Raw genomic sequence first — 25250 nt, 5'->3', positions numbered from 1 at the left:
TGTTGTGGCACTTGTAGCGAACACGTGCCAGAATGTCCTATACTATTACAGAATAATCGTCGTGTGAGTATGCGTAGGAGCTCGTGTGTATGCCCTGTCGACCTTGATACGTACAGAGTGGTATCTGCAATACTAACATGAGTTCAATCCAAAATCATGACTTTGGTCTACCATTTTCATGGGTTTTATACGCAAACTGTGGGAGACGCCAGCCCTGCCATCGTCGCATCTGCTTCGTACTGTCGAGTCTCGCAGCAACCTGGACCGTGCTGATAACATTACCCCACCACCCCACCTCAAACATCACTTTCGCAAACGCGTAGGCTCACCAACAGCCAAACAAACACCCAGGTCGAACAAGACAAGAAACACACAATGCTCATCACGGAGACACATAAAGATGTGCCGACCAAGGCAGGCGGTGACATGAGTACGTTGCTGTTGTAAATATCATTTGGTTACACTGAAGCTGATCTGTACGCTCGTCACCCAGGGATCTTCATCTTCCATCCCACTGTCCCCAATTACCCCAAAGCCAAGTTTCCGGGTGTCGTTGTGTTCTCCGAGATATATCAAGGTACGTTGCGTCATCTCAACAGGTTTTGAGATTTGTTTCCAATATGTGTCGTCTTCCTAACCAGTACTATTTTGTTCCTATTCACAATGCAAAGTTGATGTGGACGATCCAAGAGTAGACGTGGCCACCAAGCTATATATCTCAAAGTCTTTGCCTCTCCTTCTCTAGCTGTAGAAACCCCGTCACTTATATTCTTGTTCGCTGAAACCACCTATTCAGCTGCATAATGTCATCCACTCCATCTATCACACCTACTGACTGAGCTCCGACTAGTCACTGGACCCGTAGCCCGCTTCGCCCGTCAAATAGCGTCGCAAGGCTATATTGTTGCAGCTCCGTCATCCTATCACGAGTTCACAGGTCCAGAACCTCTTGCGTACGACGGTCCGGGTACGGATGCCGGAAATGAATGGAAGATCACCAAGACAGTTGAAGCATATGACGAAGATGCCACACTATCTATTGACACACTGCTTGAACTGCCAACGTGCAACGGACGGGTTGGCGCTACTGGTACGTTACTAGTCCCTCGTATCCTATTTCCATCTTACATCACGTTTACTGTCCCCACTTACCCGCCTTCTACTCCAGCTTGTCCATCAATTCAGCTTAACCATGACTAGGTATGTGCCTGGGCGGCCACCTAGCCTACCGCTGCGCTCTTGATCCGCGCATATCCAGCGCAATCTGCTACTTCGCGACGGACATTCACAGTTCCACATTAGGCAAAGGCAAGAAGGACGACTCGCTTGCCCGCACCAAGGACATCAAGGGGGAGCTTGTCATGATCTTTGGTAAAATGGATACCCATGTTCCACCCGAGGGCAGGGATCTGATTAGGAAGACGCTTCATGAGGCTGGAGTGACATTTTCATTCTACGAACCGGCTTGGGCACAACGTAAGTCTGGTTTCAGAATCGGTGTAGAGAATGCGCACTAACATGCTGTAGATGCCTTCATCCGTGACGAACTTAGCAAGGGTCGGTATGATGCTGCGTTGTCGGGGATTTGCTTTGAGATGCTCAAGGAACTTTTCAATCGGACGCTCCGAAGTGATCTGGGACCCAGGAGCGGGGGTGGCATGGAGGTGGAAGATGTTTGCTAAGCTGACGGACGTTCAACCTGTAAAAAGCTAGAGGTCCTTCTCCGTGGCAAAGCCTATACGTAGTACTTAGCTTAGACAAAACAGTTGTAAAGCATTTTCATCTAGATGAACATCAACTACTACTGCGTCTCCGTTTGAATCTCGACTCTAGGCGTCTAGCTGTAGGGAAAGGTAGGGCGATTGCGGATGGACAGTTCAACGAGGATTATACACTAACTTCGGGCGATACAAATCTGTCTCGCAAGCAGTTGGAAGGATTATCAAGACTGGCTAGATGGCATCATGGCGATCTATTAGTTTACTACTTAGTAGTGTTCAGTCTTCGTGTGATCTGACACAACGGGGACTTGTAGGGAAACGGGCCAATGAGGACGCCGGCGATATGCACGCACGCCAAGCCCTCTAAACTGCGCTAACACCGATGCTTCTCGAACCTCGGAGCTCAAAACATCTGAATTCGCCATCTTGACGCATTTACTCTCACGAACCGCTGTAACACGCAATTCAACTCATCCCAACATCACCACCACCACCACCGAATCCATCAAACATGCCTCGCCAGCGCTCTGGAACCGCTCCCCCTCGCCGCCCGCAGGTCCCGGCTGCAAAGCAAGCAACCACTGCACCCGCGCCCGCTTCCTCGCGCCCGCACTCGACCGCCGCAGCTCCCCCTCGCGCACCAGCCAGCGCTCATGCGCCTCCTCAACAGCAGGCTCAGGCCCCTACGCCCCAGGGACCCGGCCTATTCGGACAAATGGCTAGCACCGCTGCGTAAGTAGGACCCCAGGCAGCACTCCATTCTCCCATTACGAACCCATGTCGCGCCACCCCCATTGCCATGACGTAGTCATGCGAAGAAACATTGCAAAGAAGAACTTTGGGCCACAAACTACGCATATGCATTTGACTAACGCGCTTTGCACAGCGGTGTCGCAGTAGGATCTTCCATCGGCCACGCAGTCGGCGGCTGGTTTGGAGGCGGTTCCTCGGCCCCCGCCGAAGCCTCGCCTCAAAACACTGAATTCTCCGCCCAGCACCAGCCCGCTGACGCGGCGTCTGCTCAGATGGCGCAGTCGGGTCCTTGCGCAAACGATGTCCAGAGCTTCCGCAAGTGCATGGACGAGAACCAGGGTAGTCTGACTATCTGTGGCTGGTACTTGGACCAGCTCAAGGCCTGCCAGGCGGCGGCTGGTCAGTACTAAGTTGCAATGGAACACACGCGAGATTGGGAATTAGGGGAGAGACGCCCAATTGTATTGAATTCGAAAGGAGAGAGATGCTTGCAGAGAAAGATGCAGAGAGACTGTATTTGTGATGCATAGATAGCGAACACGGCATATATCCTGAGATGGGGCGGCGGTGTTTGGCATAGTTTGTTCATATTGGGAATCAAACCACCCCACTTCGGTTACACGCATATTGCCTCTGCAGAGAAAATGCTCTTTTTTCTTTCCATTCAACCAAAGTGTTTTGCCCGTACGGTCTTTTGTTTCATACCTGTGATATATACATACCCCCAAGTCTCAACTCAAGAAATCTCTCAAGTCAAAATGTACCATCCAATTACCTGCTTCCGCACTTTCAAGAAACCCACTTCCATCCTTGCGCGCACCCACTTTTGAAGTCCCCTTTACTTGCCATTCTATTCTCCTCAAACCCAACAACATGTTCAATCCCGGCTAGACGCAATCTCAGCATCGCCGTTACCTTGCATCTTGCCCTTCCCTTTCCCCATGTAGGACGGGCCTTTCCACTCACGCTGTATCTGCAGTAGCGACGCCCTCAAACTATCTTCAGATTCTTGTCTCCGCTCGTCGCTCGAGCTCGAGTGTATGTTACATTCCATCGTCTCATAGTACCCCGAGTCGATCCTCCGTTTCTTGGTCGCAGACGGACCTGGCATCCCTACATCTACTTCTACTCCCCCTTGTGCTGCGCCCAGACTCTCTTCAGACATGCGCGGGCTGCTTGGACTTTTTTGTCGCATGTAGGAGTCGGGGGTTCGAGTCGTAGTGTCGACGGTGGTAGTAATAGTAGTCGCAGAATCGCACTCGCGCCCCCTCTTCCCACGCTCCGCCCCCTCCTCCTCCTCCTCTTTTATCCGCCGTGCAGAAATTTCATCGTGGAACGGATCAGAGTACAAATCCTCGTTGTTAAACAAAACATTTGAACCGTCCTCCTCATCTCCCTTGTCCTCTTCCTTTAACCCCAACGAGTCTTTATCCGCCTTCCTCTGGAGAAATTCACTTGTATCCAGTAGTACTTGATCTTTCCTCGCACCTACCTCCAACATGGTATTCATCTGCGTTCCCATCACCATGTTCGTTGTCGATAAGCACTTTTCCAGAATCCTCCTTTCCCTCTCGACCTCATCATACTTCCTCTGTGCCTCCAGCACAGCCAGCGTCATTCCATGGGCCTGTAACTTGTAGTTGTGCTGTAGTTTGGCCGCGTCTGCAGGATTCTGCTTGGTGCGCAAGGAAGATAGGACTTGGTTTGCTTGTTGACGAATTGTGCTTTCTTCCTTTTTTAGTCTAGTCAGTCTGGCGAGGCAGTGGCGGGATTGTTGGAAGAGAGCGTGTTGTCTGGCTTGGTATTGCTGTTTTCCTGTCAGGCGTGGATGGAGCTGCTGATATGCTTGTTGTTGGGCTTGGGCCTGGGCTTGTGCCTGGGCTCGAAGGACCTGTTGGTGTTGGAAGGCGTAGTCTGAGAGTGTGGGATGGCCTTTTCTTGGGACGCTCGTCGATCCATTGGTCGTGTGTCGCTGTTGGGTAGGAAAAGGAGGAGGAGGAGGGGGGGGAGGAGAAGTATGGTCTTGTGACTGTTGTTGTTGCTGCTGACTTCCAAAGTTTGATGGCTTAATCTTGCTTTGCTGTTGCTGGGCTTTCATCATACGTATGTGCTGCATAGGGTTCTGCATTGCGCTGGGCATCTGCGCGCCCGGTTGTTGTCCTTGGCGCGCGGCCATGTTGCTCGCGGCAAGGTTGCCCAACGGCTGCTGCTGCTGCAGGCGCATCGCGTATTGTCTTTGCGCCTCTTGTTGGCGACTCTGTAGGTTTTGCGACAGTTGAACTGACTGCTGGTCCGATATATACGGTCTCGTTTCGCCAGAGTTTCCCGTCATAGGGATACCCTCTTGAGCCATCCTATCAGGGTCCAAGAGCATGGGAGACTGCGCGGTTTGACCAAATGGCGACTGAGGTCGTGTTGGACTCGCATCTTCCCATTCGTGCGAAGGATACATGTCGCTCTCGAGGAGCTTTCCCAAGCGTTTGTCCATTTCCCGCTTCTTCCGCTCTTCATCAGCTTTGTAAGCCTCCCAGTAGTGGATCAGCTCATTTCTTATACCACGGAATGCTACGACGTCTTCCTGTTCGCGCGCCACCCTCGCTCGATGCAAGAAAGTATGCCTTCCATTCCTAAACGTTACATCCGGTACGTAGGTGGCCAGTTCACTGTAAAAGTTGCGGAATTCGGTAAACATTTTCCGAATAGGCGGTTCCTCCGTGATGGCGTTGGAGCTCTCTGAGGAGATTTGGTGCTTCCATTCGGCGGCATAAGCATCAAAAGCTGGCATACCGGCTACTAGCATTGGTTTGTTGGTAGGCATCGAGGGCACTGAGCAGCAGTTCTCGTAGTGACCTGTTGGCGCAGAATAGATCTGAGAAGTGCCCGGTATCACGGAGTACACCGAGTTATTATTCGGTCGTCCATCGAATACGCCACCAATGCTCGGCTGCCGTACATTTCGTAATCGCTCAAACGGGCTAAACAACAATTTGGCGTTTGACAGAGTCTCATACTCGTCCCACTGGAAATCATCTAGCCCAAGTCGGACTTGGAGCTTGAAGAGCTTTTTCGATTTGGCCAAAATGCCGGAGACGACCACAGAGACGTAATCTGCTTCCTTTAGTGAGACGTCGAGAGTATGAATCAGCTGCCTACCTCTGATGTCGTAGATTTCGACCTCCTCATCCCAAGGAGGGTTGAGACCGTGATTGATGCGAGGATACGCATCACCCCAATTCTCCAGTAAGATATCCACAGTGTAATTCTTCACAGATGCCCAAGCAAAGCTTGTCAGAAACTTCTTTTTTGCTTTGTCGGCCTCTTCCGCCATCATATGCGAAGATCCATCTGCCCGTTTTGGTTCCAACAGTCGACGACCACACATGAACGCACCGTCTTTGCGGACATCAATCTTGAACGTGACAATGCTGAAGAGCAGGTCTTTTACTTCGTCGTGGATTTGACGGGATACAAGAAGGAGGTCTGTGAGTCGCATGGGAAATGCAGCTACGAGTGGTGGTGCAAGACCCGAAGACACGGATGGCGGTGATTGCTGCAGAAAGCGGTTATTCGTACGCAAGTTGAGCATGCGGGTCGAGAAAGGGTCCTCGTCAGTTTCTCGATGAACAGCAGCAGTTGAAGAGCCAATCGACTCAGTAGGCAGTAGATAGCGGTAGACTTCGTGTCGCAGCTCAAGTGGCAGCTGCTCGAGGAGGTAACAGGGCGTATCTGGATGACCTTGGTGATCATCACAAAGCTCAAAGTATGGCCTATAAACGGAGATACGTGGTCAGTACATCTTCCATGCACCGTTCACGTGTGAATGCAACGTACGGCCGCCATCTGAAAAGCCTCCCGCACCTCTCTCCATCCGAGCACATGAACTGGCACCATCCAGCAAGGCTTTGCTGATCACGGTGAGAGCTGCACGTAGGCAGAAATGTAGGATGAGCGTCCTTTTGCGACTTCTTCCCAATAACAACGCCGCATCGGTGATTTGTCTTCTTGGAAAGACCTGAGCATCGTTTCAGGAAGTTTTCCGGATCTCTGGTTTTGATAGGTGCCGGTAGCTTAACAGGAAGCGTGGTAGGTTCAGCGGCGAGTACCTCTGGTTCGGGGCTGTCTTCGATTTTGATGTAACCGAAGAAGGCTGTAGAGGCTGATGCCATGGCTGGCAACAACGGTCAACAGACTCGATCTTCACGCCAGAGTAGCGCTGAGGCCACGGAGCAAAGACGGCCAGAAGAAAAGGAAAAGATGAAATCGGAGTTTCAAGAATACGCCCAGGTACGTCAGGTCCTAGATAGCAAACATGCCGTGTAACCTACGCCGAGTCGTCGGAAGCTGTGCAACCTACGTCGAGTCGTCAGAATACACAGGTTTCTCCTTGAGAGAGAAAGAGATGTGTCGGGCGGGGTTCTGCGCTGTCGCATCAGGAGGCCGTCAATTACGCGAAAATGTCGTATGAGGCCCTGTTTGCACTCTTATGCACTTGAGTCTTGCACTCTCTGCGCAGGACTCCAGTCGTCCTCCGCCGCATCAGCACATCAAGTGCGTGCCCCGCTTTCTGCACACGGTTACACCACGCCTCCCATGGCATAAGGCCTGGACTAGGCGAATCATCTCGTTGGCGTACATGCAAACCGATGACCTGCACAATCATCACCGAGAGAGATATTTTTGTTTTGTTTTCGCGAGGAAGGACTTGCATGATGGCACAAAGATGATGGGCCATACTACAGTTTAGCACCATGCTCTTTGCCCAATTTGTCTAGTTTCCTGGGCGGGGAGACCGGGGCCGCTGTGTGGGCTCTTTGACGATCTGCGGAGACGGGCATCGCATCACGAAACTAGACCAAGACTCATCAACCTGCATCATCTTGGCTGAGCCGTGCAGCGCCTCGCCCATCTCGCTGCCATCCTAGTCACTGATCAACATGCAGCGTCCCGCGAACGCCCTCTATGCGTTCGTACCGGCTGATGCTCGGTACTACCCAGGAGACATGGCGTTCTTGACACGAGGCTGAGCAACACTTGCGGCACTTGTCAGACTCACCGGACATTTGCGGCTTTGCTTGGCCTTGCTTTTCACGCGGGATAGCTACCAGCTCGAGCGTTCGCAGCGAGTTAGACACCTTTCCACGTGTACTTATCCAGTAGACAATGCTACACTATGGCGGATGAGGTAGATACGCAAGCCATGTACTCTGCTCGCTCAACTCGATTGCTGACGCCTCACAGATGGACCCAACACGAAGCGATGAACCACCGAAACCTTCCTTTCGAGACGCCGTGTACGGGACCATCGCTTCACCCGGTTCTGCTCATGACTCCGGCATCGAAGTGAGCCCTACCACTACGTTACAGCGAGGCTATCCACCTTCCAGACGTTACTACATCTTCCCACCAAACATCAACGGCCATGGACGCATGGTGCTCGCGCACCGCACAGTGCCGCATCTAATCGGATTCGTGCTCGTAGTTGGTGTATTTGCTTGGGGCGTATGCTCTGCGATATATGCCTACCCGCTCTTGGGTGGACATTCGAGCGACGGGAGGGCGGGCCATAATTGAGTTTGAGTGATGGGCATGGTCATTTCGTATGGGCGTATGGTGTCTGAAGTGAGGACTGTGATCAACGGCGTATCCTGCTCTGCAGGCCGCAGAGCACTGTCCATCGACTACCTGCTTTACTCACGGGCATTTTCTATCTGTTCGTCTACATTTGTTGTGTTTGGTAGTATTTGAGAAGCTAGGTGGCCGAACTACACGAAGACCGTAGCCACAGGACTCAAACCGTGTATTCCCTTATAACTTCTCCTTCTCACGGGCATCTTCCTTACTAGCTTCCGCCTGACCCCTCTTCACCACCAAGTCTGCTTCCGCCCTACCCCCTTTCTTCTCCTCCACAAGTGGAACCCCTTCCTCCATTTCATGCTGCACCACCATCCTCTTCCCCTTGACCAACTGCATAATCATATAATTCATCGCACATCGGATTCCCAGCTCTTCGCCTCTCTTCACAACCCATCCGTTGATGTAATCAATCTCTGTTTGTGCACCTTGGCGTGTATCCGCTAGCATACTGCTCACGTTGTCTCTGGTGCGATGTGCCACAGCCACGACAACGGTTTCCAGACGCCCCGGGTCGAAGCGCTGAGTCACATTGGGGATGTACTGGAGTTCCGGAAGGGAGCGGATGACGAGACTGATTTCGGACAGTAGGAGGCGCATTGTGCGGGTTAGGGCGTAGTTGTTCAAGACGGCACCGTTTCGCGCATCGAGAAGGGCAGTGAGGGGGTTGATGATGCAATTTACGGCTAGCTTATCGAGTTGCATCTGGAGAAGGTCTGGGGGTGAGAAGGAGGCTGCGCTCAGCACTGGGGTGCGGAGGAGGGTTCGGAGCAGGTAGCGTTGGTTGGGCGTAAAGGGAAACTTGCCGCTGCTCGGGGGTGGATACTCTGGGTTGAGTTTGTCGGGCTCGTCGGGATAGACTGGTTTGCTGTCTTTTGGTGCGGTGAATCTCAACTCGGGCACATAGGGCTCGTTGGGGTTGCGGTCTCGTTCGTGGGGTAGAATACCCAAGGAAATCGTCCCAAAACCGGCATGGACGGTGGTAAAACGACCGTCTCGCGAAGTGTGCATGCCATGCGAGTTGATTCCGAGCATATAGTGTGGTCTGGTCTCTGGGTCTGGGAAGATTTCCCTATTGACTTCTTCGATCACCCCCATGCCATTTTGCAGGAAGCACACCACAGAGTCTTTGTGCAGCCTGTGCTTTACAGAAGAGATGGCCTGCAGAACAAAAGGGGCTTTTGAGCAGATGATCAGCGAGCTGATAGGTTCGGTTGATTCTCCAGGCAAGATTCGAGGCCCTCCTGGAGCATCTACAGAGGAAGCATTCAAGCCCACCTCTTGACCATGGTATCGGACACGCGGTATTGCTAGTTCGGCGTCGTAGCCGTCCCTTATCTCTGCATCACCTTCGGTGACCAGCGTCAGCCTTTGTTGCGAATTGTTCCATTCGTTGTACTTTTCCCAACCCCCAAAGATCAGCGTTACCGGAGGCGCATTCGGTATTCCACGTAGGGCATGCGCAATGAATTTGCCCACATTGCCAATGCCCATTATATGAATCCGGCGGTCGAGTACAGGTTGTCTGCGGTAGAAGTCGGCTGTGTTGTGAGAAGCTGGCGAGGGGACGGATTGATCTGGTCTATCCTTGCTGCATCTTGTAAGTCGTGGTGGTTCTAGAGTAACGCCATGAATACGTACCCATCTGCCAGTTCGTTTTGTGCGCCCACACTTTCTGACTTTTTCCGGCTCGTCATGAAGGCCCTCGTCTGATAGTAAGCCACCCGGCTCGCGCAATTGCTACCGGAGTCGCATCTTCTTCTTATGTGTGGTATCCGAGGCCGAAGCCTGGGGAGGAATTGTGAAACAGAGGAGAAAGACAGCTTGAATGATTTGCAATTCACATGTGTATATTGCGACCAACTCTACAAAGGGCGAAGGCAATTTCAGAGTCGGCGGAGGTGAGTGAATGACGCTATGAGCTATCCAACGTTTGGATGCCGGAGCTAGCGCGGGTTTACGCTCGGCCCGCAACTTTTCTTTGGCTTGTGTTTCCAGACCGCGACTCCAACAACTTCACCCGCACTTGTCGCGAATTGTCGCAACCTCCCAAGACACGAGCTCGGTATCCGCGACTACCATCATATCATCATGGATCCGCAAATAGACCTTCCCGACCTCGTCGAGGACCTGGAAGTCAACATCGACGAGCTCACCACAGCACTCGAGCCTCTACTAGCAACGCCGCTGCACACGACCGCCTCATCCCTCCCGCTTCTGGACAAGGCAGAGTTCTACTGCATGTCTGCATATGCCGTCGAGGCGATCCTCTTTTCCGTGCTCAAGGCCTCGGGTGTCAATGCGATGGAGCACGATGTCTTCAAAGAGATTGCGCGCTTAAAGCAGTACAACAGCAAGATCAAGGACATCAAGGACAGAGGCATAATGGGTAGTGCTGAAGGCAGGGCGCGACTGGATGTAGGCGCAGCCCAGAGATTCATCAAGCATGGACTGGCTGGCAACGACAAGTACGATCTCGAGAGGCAAGAGCGCATAGCAAAGGAAAAGGCCCGAGCGCACCTGAAGGCTCAGAAGATCAACAAGAAATTCGACGATGAGGGCAAGGAGATGGAGTCCAAGGATGCGACACCAAAGAAAAGGGCTGTCGATGAAGTCGACGACCAGCAAGAGTACTCAGATGATGAGGTAATGGAAGGTCTAGAGGAAACAGAGCCGGCGACCAAGAAAGCCCGCGTTACTTCAGCCGATGGCACGGAAATCGACTCGGAAGCCACATCGTCCAGCCAGACAACGTCAAAGAAGCAGAAGAAGGAGACAAAAGCCAAGAAGTCAAAGACGAAGAAGGAAGCCAGGAAGGCTGAGAAGAAGGCAACACAGAGCGCGGAGGAGAACACCGAAGCCGACGCCGATAACAAGGAGGATGACAGCGAATCGCAAGCAGAACCCTCGCCCGAAATCGACACACCACAACCCAAGAAGCGCGGCCGTCCCCCCAAGAAGGACAAGAAGGCACCAAAAGCCAAACAGGACTCGGACACAATCGATGTCGCGACACCGACCCAAGACACAGACGTTGAAGCAACGCCCTCAAGAGCCGAGGAGCGCGTCACAAGAAGGAGGAATACGAGGCTTTCGACGCAGAACTTGCAGGACGAGGAGTCTGTGGTTCCGACGCCGGATGATGCTCCGAAGACGCGTAGCGAGACTTTTACTGCACTGCTTGATGGGTCGTTGAGTGAGAAGCAGAGGAAGGGGAAGACTGGTGGTAGAGGGGGTAAACGGGGTGGGAAGGGGAGGGGGAAGTGAGAGGGTTTAGTAATTATAGAGTGTGAAGTTGCACGGAGGCAGGGTCTAATAGCTGGCAAGTTTTCTCTCGATAATGATACCCGACTTGTCTTCAGGATTGCCAGTTCACTCCAGTTTCAACCATGGTACAGATTTTGCAATCGTGAACCTCCATCCATATCACAGATCTATAATGACGCGTCGGATTGGATTCGATGTTGGATTCGGTGCTCGCGTTCCATACTTGCATATGGAGGCTGAACAAAGCTTCTGCGATAGGCCAGCCTTGCTCAACCACACCATGAACAGCAACCACTCTAGAGGCTGGATATCAGCCCGAGGCTGTGTACATGCAGTAGTGAGCTGTTATTTTTGTTGATCTCGCAAGATCGGTAGCCTTCTTCCATTGCTTCCTTCCCTCTTTGTCTTTCCCCCTTCTTTCCTCACATCTCAATAACTCTGACAGCATCATGGAGAGTACCCAGAGTCTTCATTACGGGGCTAGCCAATCTACCTTGTCAGTTCACTTCGAACCCAAACAGGAGTCAATATCGACGGCAACCCCTCTTCTTGACCTCAACGATGCAACTCTTATCCCACGAGGCTGGCCAACATCGCCGAGCCGTATCAAGCGTCCTCTGTCTACGATGCTACTGCATGGGGTGTTTGACATAGCTTTGTTCGCTTTCTCCGCATGCTTCCTTGTCTTTTCGCTCGTAGTCATGCAATACAACGAGGCTCCGACAAGCGAGAATCCAACGGCTACCAGCGTTCTAACAAGAGCCACGAAATATGTATGTATCCACACATAATGGTAAGGATGATTGGAAGTTGACGCTATAAATAGGGCCCTACCATCTTCCCAATCCTCTTCGCCTCTGTCGTTGGTCGAGCAACCCACGCAATCCTTCTCTGGCGCCTAGAGAAAGGCGAACGGATCCAGATCCTCGACACGTTAGCTGCGAGTACATCCCTCACGAGCACGGTCACATCACAGGTACACCTTCGTCAAATCAGTTTCTTGAGTGTATTGCTCGTTGCTATATGGATGCTATCGCCAATCGGGGGTCAAGCATCACTCCGGCAAATGTCGGTCGAGACGACAGTGAAACGCAGCATTGCATCATTTCAATATGTTGTACCAGGCAAAATATCGGAAGAAGCGGTTAAAATGATTCCAACTGTGAACAGTCTTTTTATCACCGCCCTTTTTGCTTCCTTGAGTACTGAAGCTTCTCCAGTCGATCTATGGGGCAACATCAAAATACCTAGAATCGAGCACTACGAGAAGATAGCAAAGCCCAACAGCGACGGTTGGTTTGAGACTAGACCACAATATGATGATCTGGCTAAATATTCCTCTTTCGTCGGCATCCCCGTTCGTGGTGCCCAAGATAATACTACTTCAACCGACTATGCATTTCACTTACAAACGGAGTATCTTCAGTTGACATGCGCCCCCGTCAACCATACGACGAACGGAACAAGTCCTTACGGGGAACTGCCTCCAGATACTCTGAATGTAACTGGCAAGGACGGTCTCATCTGGTGGTCAGACAAAAGAATTCTGGAAAGATGGACACAGGCACCCGAGACAGTGCAGCCATTCAACCTTTCTTATGTCGAAAGGAACTGGAATGCTAGCTCTAAAGATGCCTATTTATCCTCGCCAACCTTCGACTTTGACTCTTTCCACCGTGATGGGACTATTGGCAGTGTATCTTGCTCGGTGGAAACCAGTTATGTGGAGGTTCAAGTTTGGTGTGCTGTAAATTCAACTTGCCAAGCTACCAAAGTCCGCCGCTCGCAGCTGGACCAACTCCCACCTGCAATCACTATAATGGACGCGAAACCAGGAAAAAATATATATTCAAATATGTATTCATTCATGGACGGATTCATGGCCAGTATAGGCGGCGAAAAAAAGTGGACTGATCCTCTTGGAAGCATCCTCGACAACTACCTGAGGGCTCCTTCGCTCGTTACTGCACCCCAGTTCGCATCCAAGGACCAAGTAAGCCAAGATACAACAAAGTTCTCTAACGAGGCCTTGTCTGAAAGATTTGGCCATTTGCTAAATTCGTACTGGACTTGTTTGCATGGTATCTATACCGTAACTGGTGGCATTCGAAACGATACTTCTTATTTCTGGGATACAAACGTCACATTTGTGCCGCCTAAGGTCGACAACTACAGTCATCAAGCTGAGGTAACCTTAGGTCACTACAACTGGACAAACGACTATAGCGCAAAATCGAAAGTTTGGTCTTCACAAGGTAACAAACATGAGCGCATCGAGATCCTTGTAGCTCACAAACCCTGGACCATCATACTCGCCATCGCATCACTAATCCTCATAGCGTTCAGCCTCGCTCCACCTCTGGTTCGTCACTTTCTCATCAACGGCCCAGACATAGCGATAAACTTCTCCAGCCTGGCTACGAGAAACAATTTCCACATACCAATTCCCGCAGGTGGATCGTTCCTCCCTGCTTCGGGCCGGTTTAGACTGCTCAAAGATTTGAGACTCCGTTTTGCCGATGTTGAGGGCAACTCCAACATTGGGAGTCTGGTGATCGCTGCTCAGGGTGTGGAGAAAGTGGAGTATTCCAGGATTCGTAAGGGACGGTTGTATGAATGACGAAGTGACCTTGAAACGTTTGTCGGTCCTTCATTTTGTGTGGTATAAGGAGACGTAGTGCTGTGGCATGAGAACATCCTTTCCCCAAGGGTCCAGATACGTATATTTGCTTCTTGTTAGCTGAGTCCACAAGGCTGGCTGATTTCGACGGTAGTTGGTAGTTGGTAGACGATGAGTGTATTCAGGACCCCTGGAGAGCAAGCATCTCGGCATCGAATAGTGAAGCGACTGAGTACTTCTTGGGCTGGATACGTGTCGTTGCTAAAACACGGTGTAAACGGTGTAATCACCGGTAGATAAGGGAGGCTTTTGTCATCTTGCGCTGTTTTCTACTAAAGACAGCAGGGAAGTCGAAAATAACACGGCTGATGGTAATGACTATTAGGGGACTGCTGTAGCAGTAATACAGAAGCAGAGGCGGCGAGATGGAGTAGTTAGAGATACGAAACATGATACTAGAAGGGTAGTGAGTTAAGGCTACAATACAGCACCACTATACGCAGCGACGCCTTCGAGTCCTTTGCAAGGGACAACAAGGAATTTCTCAAACGGAAGCAGCGTGACATGTGGCGATACCATCCACGCTTCCGTATAATCCTCATATGCCAACGTCCGCTCCGTCTCATTGCTCCAACGCTGCGACGGATGAAGATCCCCGGAGTGCCACAACTCCGGTGACGTCGACACAGGTAGTTTTGCAATCGTAGGGAAATCGATACAGAAGCCATGTATCGCTATAGAGTACACGGCATAGAACATGTAGACCGTCAAGACAGTGCGACGAATGCTCTCAGCGATAATCCAGGCATGCCAGCCGTGGTCATTGTCACGCTCCGCTCGCAATCGCCTAAGTAGCTGTAACGCCCGAGTGGTCATTATGCCTCTTTGAAGGTCAACGAGAGCGCGCTGTTCGAGTCCTCCCTCATACATGCGTATCATCTGGTACAATGTGAGCGCCTGCAGCCGCGCCAACTCCTCGATCAGAGTCATGCCGCCATCATCTCCACTGTTCTTCGCTCTGGCTATATCTACTCCCGACAATGAAGGCGTCTGGAGTAAATCAAACACCTCGGCATCGATGGCTTGGAACATGACATGTTGATTACTTTCGTTGAGCAAGCAATACGTCGCCGACAGGCCCAAGGCTGTTCGGATCGCCGCCGGCATCATGCTACGATATAGCTCCTTGTGTAGAAATAGTGTTTCGCCGCGCATGGCCAAGTCGCGTGGACAGCGCTTCAGCTCGTTGATGACCCACTGCCAGCTTTCTGTGCTGCCCTCTACGCGCTGCAAGTCACCAAGACCGCCGAGGAAACTCGGTATGCTCGACGTTGGCGATGTTGACGGTATTCGCGACGGGAACATAGCGGGACTGCATTGCTGACTGGTAAAGCTGAATTGGCTTCTTGACGTTATAGCATCGTCCGGCTGTCGCATGTCTTCCAGTGGAAATGCAGATTGGTAAGGTTCAAAATCCAAAATGGTAGGATGGAGCATATCTGTAGCTGTAGAGACCCCATTCCCGGCTGTCATAAGAGTATCCACGAGGTCGTCGCCATCTGTATTTTCGCTCTCCGTCGAAACCAAATGATCCGGCAGGCCTGGTTGGGGAATCATCGCATAAGCATAATAGCAATCCTTCTTCGTCCTCCGACAGGATGCGCATGTGGGGTAATCTCGATTGCATTTCCGACGGCTCTTGAAGCAAGCATTGCAGGACTTGCGTCGTAAAGACATGTTGATCTATTTTCCCTGGAAACGATAATGGGAGGCCGATGTGCTAGGGACTTCAGCTTACAAGTTTGCAAAGAGTGTTGAGTCATTTTGCTTTGGTCATCCATCCATCGCAGCGCAGCGTCAGATTACCAGGCACGATAGCCGCTGATAACCACCGCGTCCGTGCACTTGATACGTACAGTTATCGGACTATTTATTATGTTTTTCGACGTCCTAGTAGCAAAATATATTTAGATCCAGAAAGACCCTTGCACTGTATCCTTTGCAGATTTTTGTATCTGGAGACACGACCGCGAAACAGGGAATCGCGCATCAAGTCAAGACATGGATGCTCTCCTTTACACCTTCCCTGCGCTTGCGTTTCTCTGATCGCCCTCAATATCGCCCCTCATCTCTGGAAATGTATCGAAGAACTGCTCGTCTACTGACCAATACTTCAAGTCTCCGTGATAGCGCTCAAACAGCGGACTAGGGTAGTGCATGCCAGTATCCTCGTCGAGGAAGAAAGCATCTTCAAAGGCAAACGGCCAGTCGAAACGCAGGAAGCGCGAGTAGCAGCTGGAAAGATCGGCACCTGCGCTTGTTTGGAAGATTGTGGTGTGGTGGTTGAGTAAGCGGGAGCGGATGGTGGGCCAGGCGAAGAAATCGAGGGCTATGGGGTGAGAGGTCGATGATTGTGAGAAACTGGAAACGTGGGTGTTAGGGGAACTTGGCTCGGTTGGGGGATGGATAAGTGGGAACACAGTGTAGATGGGTGGGTGGGTAGTTTACCTTGGGCGAAGCCAGTGCGGCACTTTATCCAATTCTTCTTTTGTCGCGTTGAGATAATACTGTACGATCGTTTTTACATTAGCTTCCCGTCTTATAGCTTCCGGAATTCTCTCCATGCCTCCCCAATGTTCGAAGTGAATTTCAACGTACCTTAAGCAACTTGAAACTCTTATACGCCACAGCCAACCTCTCTACGTTGGGCAGATGCTTGAATAGCAGCTCGTCAACCTGTTTCAAGATTGTGAGCGCTGGACTCTTCATCCATTCCAGTGAGGGTAAGTTGTCCCAACCCTGTTTTATGCCTAGGTAGAGCAGTCCTGCTTCTGCAGTATCAGACCGCACTAGACTATTGTTGGAGGAAGAAGAGCTGCTCGTGGCACCTGGGGAACGATGATGGTAGGTGAAGACTTTGCCGAAGAGCTCGTTGCTCTTTTTCCAGACGGGGCAGATGGAGGAAAAGTTCGAGGTTGGGTTGTCTGGATTGCCGATGTGGAGGATAGTCGGCGAGGGACAACGCCAGTTTGGGCCGAAGATCTGTAGAAAGAGCGGGTTAGTCGGCAGAGGAAACGATGAATAGACACAGAAGAACGTACTTCTTCCATCATGGGTGCCCAGGTCGCTGTTGCTGGTGCATTGCCCCAGGGTAAGTCTTCTGCCTCCCCTTCTTCTGAGCTTTCTCGAACTGGTTGGAGGTCGAGCTCCATTTCGACTTGTTGACTTTGATTTGCCAGCATTACCGGTGGATGCAGGTCTGTCATGACCGTCATGCCATCAAGATCGAGCGGTCGCTTGACCGCAGACGGAACAAAAGTAGTTGCTTGATCGATGGGTGTTGATGGACATGGTTTTGTCGCACTGCTAGACGAGATCGCGCATGGCTTAGGTGACTGATGGCCTACCATCTAGAGTGAGCCATCGCAGGATCAAGAGTCAATGATAAAAAGTCATGCGTACCGGCACTGGTCGCAGCAGGAGAGGTGCCTTCATCACCACCATCATCTGCCCGTGGACGTGGCACCACTGTCGCAGCAGTCTTACCGGACACGCCAAAGTCCAGTCCCACCACGCTTTTGACGCTATCGATTACATCTCTCAGCCGTTCGTTCTCCACTCGCAGGCTATCAATCTCAGACAGTAGACTGGCGGTCGCTCCATTACGATCTTGATCTCGGAGTATCTGTATTGTTCGCTCCAGCTCTGCAATATGCGTTTTGGTCTTTTCTCTCAGTGAGCGCTGGGCTTCGCGGTCAATAGCTCTCTTTCTCTCGCGTCGCTCCTGTTCTCCCAGGCAGGAGGCACGTCGTTTCCGCTTTGCAACGGGGGCAATGGGCGTCTGAAGTGAAGGAGCTGCGTCGCTAGCTCGTCGGTCCACCATGGCAGAACAAGTATGATGTCAAAGCAAGCCTGTTAGCTCCTTTTCGAATCGCGCAGCGCAAGTCAGTGATAGACGATTCAGATTCATTCCAATACAATGTCAATGTAACCGAGTCAATACTAATTATCCTAGCGACAAATGCTACGTTATAATCCGCCTCTGATAGCGCCTACCGAGGGATTTTCCCTCAGTCGGGTTCTCGACATCATGTTGAGTTAGCGGCATCCGGATGCCATAATGCGGGGGAAGGTGGGGTTATGGGGTAGGTAGAATGTATGCGACAACTACCCTTTTCCGCATCCTGTGCTAACTCTATCGGGGTTTGACAAGACAGCCTCCTGAAGCTTGGTGCACGACTATTGGCTGGAGAGATCAGCAAGACGCTGATTGACGTCGGGTGCTGGGGAAAGCATTGCCGAAGCTTGTCCTCATATACCACAACGGACGAAGTTTCGTCCTTGCGAGAGATAATTCGGCCACTGTTTTGCTGGTAAACGTCGGGTGCTACGGTGCCTTGCAAGACCGTTCTCACCCTTTGCGCAAGCGACGATTCCGTGAGATCGTTGTAAGCGTTGGATTCCCACGACAGTAACCCAAAGTAGCCCAGCTTCTAGGGGAAGATTGAAAGGGTACATTGAGATGTTGATAAAACCAGTTGCTAAACATTAGTTGTGTCCCATCTCTGTAGAGAGCAGCAGATTGGCGACAAGACGTCTCTCAAGCAGCTCGTGCACGATGTTACCAGCATTCCACTGGCAGTACCGTAGCTCCTCGGATACAATGACTCACACGCCCTACAATCGGCATGCACAACTTTACAAAGGCTTCCCGACTGTCACAAAGAACGCGACCACTACATGCAAAGCGCGGAGTCCGCCATGGCACGTACCGCACTTTTTGTGATCGACATACAAGTCGAATTGGCGCAAAATGCAACGACCGAGATACCACACGCGGAGCGAATTCGAGAAGCCGGAACTAGTATCCTGCAAAGAGCACGTCAAGCTATCGACTCGGCTGACAAACATGGACGAACGCCAGATTTGGAGATTGTGTTTGTGCAGCATGAGGAGGTTGCAGAGAAAGGACCTTTGGTGAAAGGGAGCAAACCCTGGGAGCTCGTGTTCAAGCCACAATACAATGACAGATGGGAAACATTGGTGTCAAAGAACGTCCGTGAGTAATACGGAACTCTTGAAGTTTGATGCTATTCCTATTGATTTTTTTGACAAACGCTCTTAGGGGATGCTTTTGAGTCCAACCCGCAACTTGCGGATCAGCTGAAGAAGGAGGGTGTAGAGACGATTGTGGCTTTTGGAATACAGAGCGAATGCTGCGTGCTTTCGACTTGCAGAGGTGCGTTGGCGGCTGGATTCAATGTCGTCTTGTTGAGGGGTGCGCACTCTACTTACGACATCGGTGACAAGCCCGCGGGGGCTATCGAAGGAGATGTAGAATCTCAGCTCGAGAAGGCTGGCGCTGAGATAATACCCTGGGATTTATGGAAGCCATCAGCTTCATGTATGTGAGGGTGGACGAATAGTGTAAAAAGAAGCTCGTATCTATCAGATTTTCTAGCCCCTGCGGAACTACTCAGTACCTGTATAGGAAAACATTGCCAAATCTTGTCGTTATACATGATGACGGACAAAGTTTCGTCTTTGCGAGGAACGACTTAGCCACTTGATACCGAACAAAAACGCCTGAAGAATTGTTCGAGAATGCAAGTGCAAAACGGTAAGCTACCTACTGCTAAAAAGCGTAGATCCAGCGAGCCCAACATCTCTCAATCTCACATCTACAACTTAGAAGGCCGCCAATTCGGTTTCCGCTTCTCAGCAAAAGCTTTTAGCCCTTCGAGCGCATTCTCACCCGCATTCAAACCGTGATTATACTGTTCAATCGTCAACTGCGTAGCCCGCTCCACACTTCCCGTTTCCCAAGCTTCCTTTAGCGCAGCCCGTGTGACGATTGCCGAATCGGGTGAAATGGCCGCAATCTCATTCGCCAGCTTCAATGCCTCTTCCACGACGGTATCCTGGGATGGCGATATCCGGTTCACGAGGTTGAGTTCCTTGGCTCGCTGTGCGGTGATGGGTCGGCCGGTCAATGCCATTTCAGATGCGATGGGTAGTCCAACGTTGCGGACGAGACGTGGTGGGCCTCCCGCGCCGGCGAAGATGCCGCGAAGCGCTTCTGGGAGACCGAATGTTGCGTGTGGTGCTGCTACTACCATGTCACTGTAGAAAGGGAATTAGTGAAACTCTTATTTCTATCTCTAGAGAGAGAGAGAGAGGGAGAGAGAGAAAAGAAAGAAAGGAAGAAAGAAAGAGAGGCAAGGGAAGCAGAGAAACATACCAGCCCAAAACAATCTCAAACCCTCCACCCAGCGCAAACCCATTAACAGCAGCAATAACCGGCTTCTTCCCCATCCTCCTACTCAGCCCCCCAAACCCACTCAACGGATGCCTCATCAAGCCAGGACTCGTTTGCAGCTCCCCACTCCGTATCCTGCCGAGTTGAATGAGGTCCTGGCCGGCGCAGAAACTCTTCTTGCCGGCTCCTGTAACAATGGCAACGCGTAGATTGGGCTCGTGATCGAACCAGTCAAACACGAGGCCCATTTCTAGGTGGCCCTCGAAGGGAATCGAATTCATCTGTCGTTCGCGGTTGATGGTGACGAGGAGGACGTAGTCGGCTGGGTAGGAGAGGAGGACGTGCGTGGTGGGAGGGGGTGCTGTTTGGGGTTTGATGGACGACATGGTGGATAGATGGGAGAGCGGCGCGTCGAGACAGAGGTTTCGTCGAGGAGGGTCGCTGCCGTCGTGCTTGTTGTCGCTGTTTCGATTGGGGAGTTGAATGGTACAGGGAGCCCTGGAGCGACCGGGAGTGGTGTGAAATGCTACATGGTCGCTGCTGGGAGGATGGTGGATGGACTTGCGCGCGTTGGAGCCGAGGTATCTTCGGTATCTTCCCCGCGTAACGCTAATGCGGGCACATTGGACGGCCCGTGTTGTATCCTTCAATCACTATTGTCACCTATCTCAACCTACAATCTTAGGACTTGTACTTCAGTTTCGTGAACTGCATAGATAAAAGTGCTGGTTGTAACAATGTGGAGCCTTCATGTCTACTTCTATGATGTTATACCATTCCACTCATGTTTCTTCCCCTATAGCATTAGATAGCTATCTCGCTGTAAAGTAATACCCATCTTCTCTCTGCTCCAATTAATGCTACCCTCCTCTCGCGTCCAAACCTACTCGGCCGTCATGTATCAGCCAAAGCTATAAAAGATCTCTACCCTCTCTCCCTCGCCCCGTCTACCCAACCCACTCCAAAACTCAACCTAGGCAACATAGGAAGCCTTTCCTCAATATCATATTTAGTTCGACCCTCCAGCTCCCATCCGCCCCACGCACTCATCATCCACCCTTTGCTTGTATCAAGACTGGATCAAGATCCCCAACTAGCTTTTTTTTTCCTCAGCACACTAATTCCACCTTATTACAACAACAAAGAAAATCTTCACGTACATCAATGTTCCCAAGCAATCCATCAAAACACCATGCAGGCAAATCACAGGCAGCCCAGTCATACCGATCACGAGAGAGAGATGGAAAGCAAGAGGTGAAAATGTTGAATTGTTTTATTATTCCGTCATATCCTAGAAAAACCCCCCCACACATCACAAGGGGTATCTCTCATGTGACGTGACGTTACTACTCCTGACTCTTCCCCCCTCCCCCCATATACCGCGTGAGGACGCGATGCATGTGATTGATCCACGCGTCGTTGGCATAAATATCGTGACCCATATATGTTTTCTTCCCAGGTCGTAGATGCTGCAGTAAACTTTTGTGTTGACATGTCAAAGATGGTTCATGTGTGTATGTGAACGCTGGATCATCATACGCCCCACCTAGCTAGACCATTTCACTACATGTTTTGGTTTTGGTTCAAGTCTCGATACGCTGGTAGAACAAGATGTATGCCACCTTGTTGTCGCGCACGTTCTCCTTGGGTAGTGGCGTCCTCTTACCCGCTGAGTTGGGTGTCGCCGCACCGTTGACGGCGACAGCCCACTTCTTGGCCCCATCCTTTTGCTTCTCTGTCCCGTTGACCTGGTTCCAACCTCCCTTGTCGGTTTCCTCCTCTTCCATGTCGATCTGGGCAAAGAAGTTTTTGCTCTTGCCAGCGTCGCTTTTGTGCTGTTCGAGAGCGGCAGCCAGGACCTTGGGATCCTCTTCGGCACCGCCTTCTGCGACTTCTTCTGCGCGGACACGACGGATAATGGTGTCATCCATACGGATCCATTCCTTGCCCTCCTGACGTCGAAGGTCGACGGTATAGTGACCGCCACTCGCATTCTTGCCGTGGTGGTACACAACGCCAGTGAGCCTGTAACGCGGGAAACCTCCTTGAATCTGATAGCTGCCTCGTTTGTGTGGCGGGAAGACCTCTTTAGGAAGCTCTAGCTCTAGGGGATACCCAATCTTCTTCCAAATCTTTTGTGGTCCCTTTTCGTCATAGTGGAAGCGCTTTAAATGAAGTATCAAGACTGGTGGGAGAGTCTCAATGTGCACTTGCTTTGTAGAGGCCTTGGCCCCGCGAGCCGCACCGTCCAATGTCTCCAGGCGTGTCAAGTTCTTGAGGGCATCGGAGATGTTGTTGATATTGGGCTCGCCAATATCAAGTTGAAGCGGTTGGTACGGTTCCAACGTAACGGAAGCCTTTTCACCGGGTCTCTTGTATTCCGAGCGCAGCTTTCCACCGAATATCTTTGTGATCGGGCTCTCAATGTCAATGGCACCAGAGTTCTGCGTGATAGCGGTCTTCTGCTTATGTCCGACTTCTTCCCAGCCGCCGTCAATAGATCCTGAGCGTTCAGCATTGGGTGATGTACTGGTTTCTGCGGGCTGGCTCTGCTTCCCACTCTTGATGATGTGCACGCACTCGTCGTGCAGTCCGGCAAGCAAGAACCCCAGAAACTCCTCAGCATCTTCTTGTTGACCCCTCTTCATATTGTCGAAACGAGGCAAACGCTTGATAACATCGTAAACGTACTCGGGCGTAAGTGGGTCGCCGTACTGCTCAAGCTCGTTGCCTTTCAGCCGGAGTCGGAGTTGTTCGACATTGTTCGCAGAGTCGATGAGTCGAAAATCGCGTAGAAACATGATCATAGCGTCAACAAGAGGTGTCTCAGATTTGAAGCTATGAGCAGCGCGCTTGGCAACCTGATCAAGGAAGTCGTAGAAAGGAACGCAGAATAGAAGTACTTGAAGAATCTGGACAAATATCAGCAGAGGACTCAGGGCGACGACAGGTCAAGACATACCGAATTCATATAACAGAGGTTACCCGTGTTTACCAGACCACGAGGCTCGATGAAGGAAACCTTTTTTCCTGAATCGACTGAGAAAGACGCCAGAATATCGGCAAGTGTGTTGTTTTTCGGCACGACTGGGCCATTGGGAGCAGCAACAGCGCCGTTGGGCACAGGAGCTGGCTGCGCTGTAGCAGGAGCATTCTTTGCTCGAAGCAACTCTGCCCATGATTTTGGCGCTGCCTGCTTAGGCGGAGATGCTGATGGCATCTCCTCGGCGTTTGCGCCCGCGTCCGGTGTCGCCGCCACTGCGTCTTCAGCCTGTGTCGACTCCCTGCGAGTCGCAGCGGGCGACTTGACCGACTGTTGTGTAGTAGAAGCCGCACTTGGTGCTTTTGCGGATTTGACAGGGATGCGGGGTACGGCGGGGATCGTGCTGTTGCGGGCATGCTTTTTGACGGTAGCCGAGGGCTGCGCAGGCGACTGCACGGCGGATGGTGTTGTAGTAGACGGTGTGATAGATTGCGCCAAATCGGCCTCGGAAGGCGGGTGTGAGGTAGACGGGGTATCGACTTCAGCGTCCGAGGGCCCCGCAATAGTCGAAGCCTGTGATTCTTCAGGCTCTTCAGTTGGAGTCAGATCGCCCTCAGTGTGATGCTCAAATTCGTTGGCGTCATCCTCATCCACAGCCTGCTCGCGTGACGGGAGCGCCAAAGCCTGCTCTTCGGTAGACACGGGGGCTCTTCGCCTTCTCCGCCCTCGCGCAGCGCGCGCCGGGAACTCTGAGTCGGGGACGGACAGCCAGGGTAGAGGCGGATAGAAGGGCTTGAATGCGATGGATTGCGGGGTGGTCGGGGCTGCCTGAGTAGGCTTTGAGTCAGCAACCGGGGGAGAGGTGTCGAGGCTGGTGCTTGTCTGCGGGGTCGGAGAGGTGACTTGGGTGTGCGACTGGAGTGAAGCTGTGGACGGCGCCGGCTGGGGAGTGGGCATACGGGGAGCAGGCGGAGTGCGTGAATGGACGATGGGGGGCGTTTGACCCATGGCGCGATTGACTGGCGGGGCCATGTGCAGGTGCGAAGAGACTACGACAGGCGAGGCATGGGGTTGAGGCTGGAACTGGCGCGGAGGCATGGCATACTGCGGCGGGGGCGGCGGTGGTTGCTGATAAGGGTACCATTGCTGCTGCATAGGCTGCATGTGTTGGGCGTAGCCATGGGGAGGCCCGTACTGCTGGAGGTGGTGGTAAGGGGCGGCATAGGGGTTGTGGTGGACGGGCGAGTGTGTCTGGGGCGGGATATGGTGGTGGTAGTACTGCTGCTCCTGCCTCCTACCAGGCATATAAGGGCCGGGCATCATGAGCGGCAGACGCGGTGTTGCCTCCACAGTCGGCGCCGGCTGGAGACCAAGCAGCCAACTTGTGAGGCAACGGGGAGAGTGCGACTGCCTCTAGCACAATCTTGTCTTGCAACGACAAGGAGATGCGCCCGGCGTGATGGCAATGGGCGACAATGCGGCGTAGAGAGATGCGCGGATAATTATTTGGATGATGCGGTGCAGGGTCGCGCGACGGCGGTAGGCGAGGCGGGTTGAGGTGTGGATGGGCGAATAGACGACCGCGGGGTCATGGTATCAGGATGACATGAGCGCAGCAGAGGCTGCCCGCGAAGGAGATGGGTGGGGTGCAGAGTGCAGAGGGTGGATTGGGATGAGGTTGTAGACAAAGTCCCAAGCCGATCCGAAAGGGCAATCGCAACCGTCTGTGCGGAGACCCTGTCGTCAGAGATGGATCCCAAGGTTTACCCCCAAGCACCACGGCGACATTCGCTGTGCTGCACAACGTTTGTCTTTAAATCCATCAGCTCAAGTTCGCTGGCTGGTCTTCAATTTCTACGTCTTCTCAACGCAATTTCTGTTGCAGGCCAGCTGTTCCAGACGTTGTAAGTGGGCGAGTTGGACCGCAAACCGCACGAACCACGTGATTGCACGTCGTCATGTCTATTACCTAGGCTGTCAATCGCCACTCCACCTTCTGATTCTTGTCCCCTCCAA

The 25250-nt window shown here is 52.0% G+C and overlaps 10 protein-coding genes across 10 annotated transcripts; 4 read left to right on the top strand and 6 right to left on the bottom strand.

The window, feature by feature from the left end:
• Nucleotides 1-375: 375 nt before the first annotated feature.
• On the top strand, nucleotides 376-1682 carry J4E82_009435 (uncharacterized protein; the record flags this gene model as incomplete). The annotated part of the gene is made up of 5 exons (XM_051735660.1): nucleotides 376-430; nucleotides 494-577; nucleotides 851-1090; nucleotides 1201-1476; nucleotides 1528-1682. The coding sequence occupies 5 exons, from the start codon at nucleotides 376-378 to the stop codon at nucleotides 1680-1682; spliced, it is 810 nt and encodes a 269-aa protein (XP_051584609.1).
• Nucleotides 1683-2232: 550 nt separating this feature from the next.
• On the top strand, nucleotides 2233-2884 carry J4E82_009434 (uncharacterized protein; the record flags this gene model as incomplete). The annotated part of the gene is made up of 2 exons (XM_051735659.1): nucleotides 2233-2453; nucleotides 2608-2884. The coding sequence occupies 2 exons, from the start codon at nucleotides 2233-2235 to the stop codon at nucleotides 2882-2884; spliced, it is 498 nt and encodes a 165-aa protein (XP_051584608.1).
• Nucleotides 2885-3351: 467 nt separating this feature from the next.
• J4E82_009433 (uncharacterized protein) lies at nucleotides 3352-6640 on the bottom strand (the record flags this gene model as incomplete). The annotated part of the gene is made up of 2 exons (XM_051735658.1): nucleotides 3352-6241; nucleotides 6306-6640. The coding sequence occupies 2 exons, from the start codon at nucleotides 6638-6640 to the stop codon at nucleotides 3352-3354; spliced, it is 3225 nt and encodes a 1074-aa protein (XP_051584607.1).
• Nucleotides 6641-8279: 1639 nt separating this feature from the next.
• Nucleotides 8280-9802, bottom strand: J4E82_009432 (uncharacterized protein; the record flags this gene model as incomplete). Its single annotated transcript, XM_051735657.1, has 2 exons — nucleotides 8280-9696; nucleotides 9747-9802. The coding sequence occupies 2 exons, from the start codon at nucleotides 9800-9802 to the stop codon at nucleotides 8280-8282; spliced, it is 1473 nt and encodes a 490-aa protein (XP_051584606.1).
• A 394-nt stretch (nucleotides 9803-10196) lies between these two features.
• On the top strand, nucleotides 10197-11372 carry J4E82_009431 (uncharacterized protein; the record flags this gene model as incomplete). Its single annotated transcript, XM_051735656.1, has 1 exon — nucleotides 10197-11372. One exon carries the CDS (start codon nucleotides 10197-10199, stop codon nucleotides 11370-11372), a length of 1176 nt encoding a protein of 391 aa, XP_051584605.1.
• Nucleotides 11373-11821: 449 nt separating this feature from the next.
• On the top strand, nucleotides 11822-13992 carry J4E82_009430 (uncharacterized protein; the record flags this gene model as incomplete). Its single annotated transcript, XM_051735655.1, has 2 exons — nucleotides 11822-12145; nucleotides 12199-13992. 2 exons carry the CDS (start codon nucleotides 11822-11824, stop codon nucleotides 13990-13992), a joined length of 2118 nt encoding a protein of 705 aa, XP_051584604.1.
• A 477-nt stretch (nucleotides 13993-14469) lies between these two features.
• J4E82_009429 (uncharacterized protein) lies at nucleotides 14470-15609 on the bottom strand (the record flags this gene model as incomplete). The annotated part of the gene is made up of 1 exon (XM_051735654.1): nucleotides 14470-15609. The coding sequence occupies one exon, from the start codon at nucleotides 15607-15609 to the stop codon at nucleotides 14470-14472; it is 1140 nt and encodes a 379-aa protein (XP_051584603.1).
• A 458-nt stretch (nucleotides 15610-16067) lies between these two features.
• On the bottom strand, nucleotides 16068-17875 carry J4E82_009428 (uncharacterized protein; the record flags this gene model as incomplete). Its single annotated transcript, XM_051735653.1, has 5 exons — nucleotides 16068-16413; nucleotides 16501-16559; nucleotides 16651-17034; nucleotides 17094-17395; nucleotides 17455-17875. 5 exons carry the CDS (start codon nucleotides 17873-17875, stop codon nucleotides 16068-16070), a joined length of 1512 nt encoding a protein of 503 aa, XP_051584602.1.
• A 1798-nt stretch (nucleotides 17876-19673) lies between these two features.
• On the bottom strand, nucleotides 19674-20637 carry J4E82_009427 (uncharacterized protein; the record flags this gene model as incomplete). Its single annotated transcript, XM_051735652.1, has 2 exons — nucleotides 19674-20115; nucleotides 20234-20637. The coding sequence occupies 2 exons, from the start codon at nucleotides 20635-20637 to the stop codon at nucleotides 19674-19676; spliced, it is 846 nt and encodes a 281-aa protein (XP_051584601.1).
• A 1197-nt stretch (nucleotides 20638-21834) lies between these two features.
• On the bottom strand, nucleotides 21835-24557 carry J4E82_009426 (uncharacterized protein; the record flags this gene model as incomplete). The annotated part of the gene is made up of 2 exons (XM_051735651.1): nucleotides 21835-23163; nucleotides 23214-24557. 2 exons carry the CDS (start codon nucleotides 24555-24557, stop codon nucleotides 21835-21837), a joined length of 2673 nt encoding a protein of 890 aa, XP_051584600.1.
• Nucleotides 24558-25250: the final 693 nt, after the last annotated feature.

The sequence above is a fragment of the Alternaria postmessia genome (assembly GCF_024291825.1).
Source record: "Alternaria postmessia strain BMP 2775 chromosome Unknown scaffold_90, whole genome shotgun sequence".
Lineage (NCBI taxonomy): Eukaryota > Fungi > Ascomycota > Dothideomycetes > Pleosporales > Pleosporaceae > Alternaria > Alternaria postmessia.
Note: the sequence above shows the minus strand (reverse complement) of the source record. Positions and strands in the feature narration are given on the sequence as shown.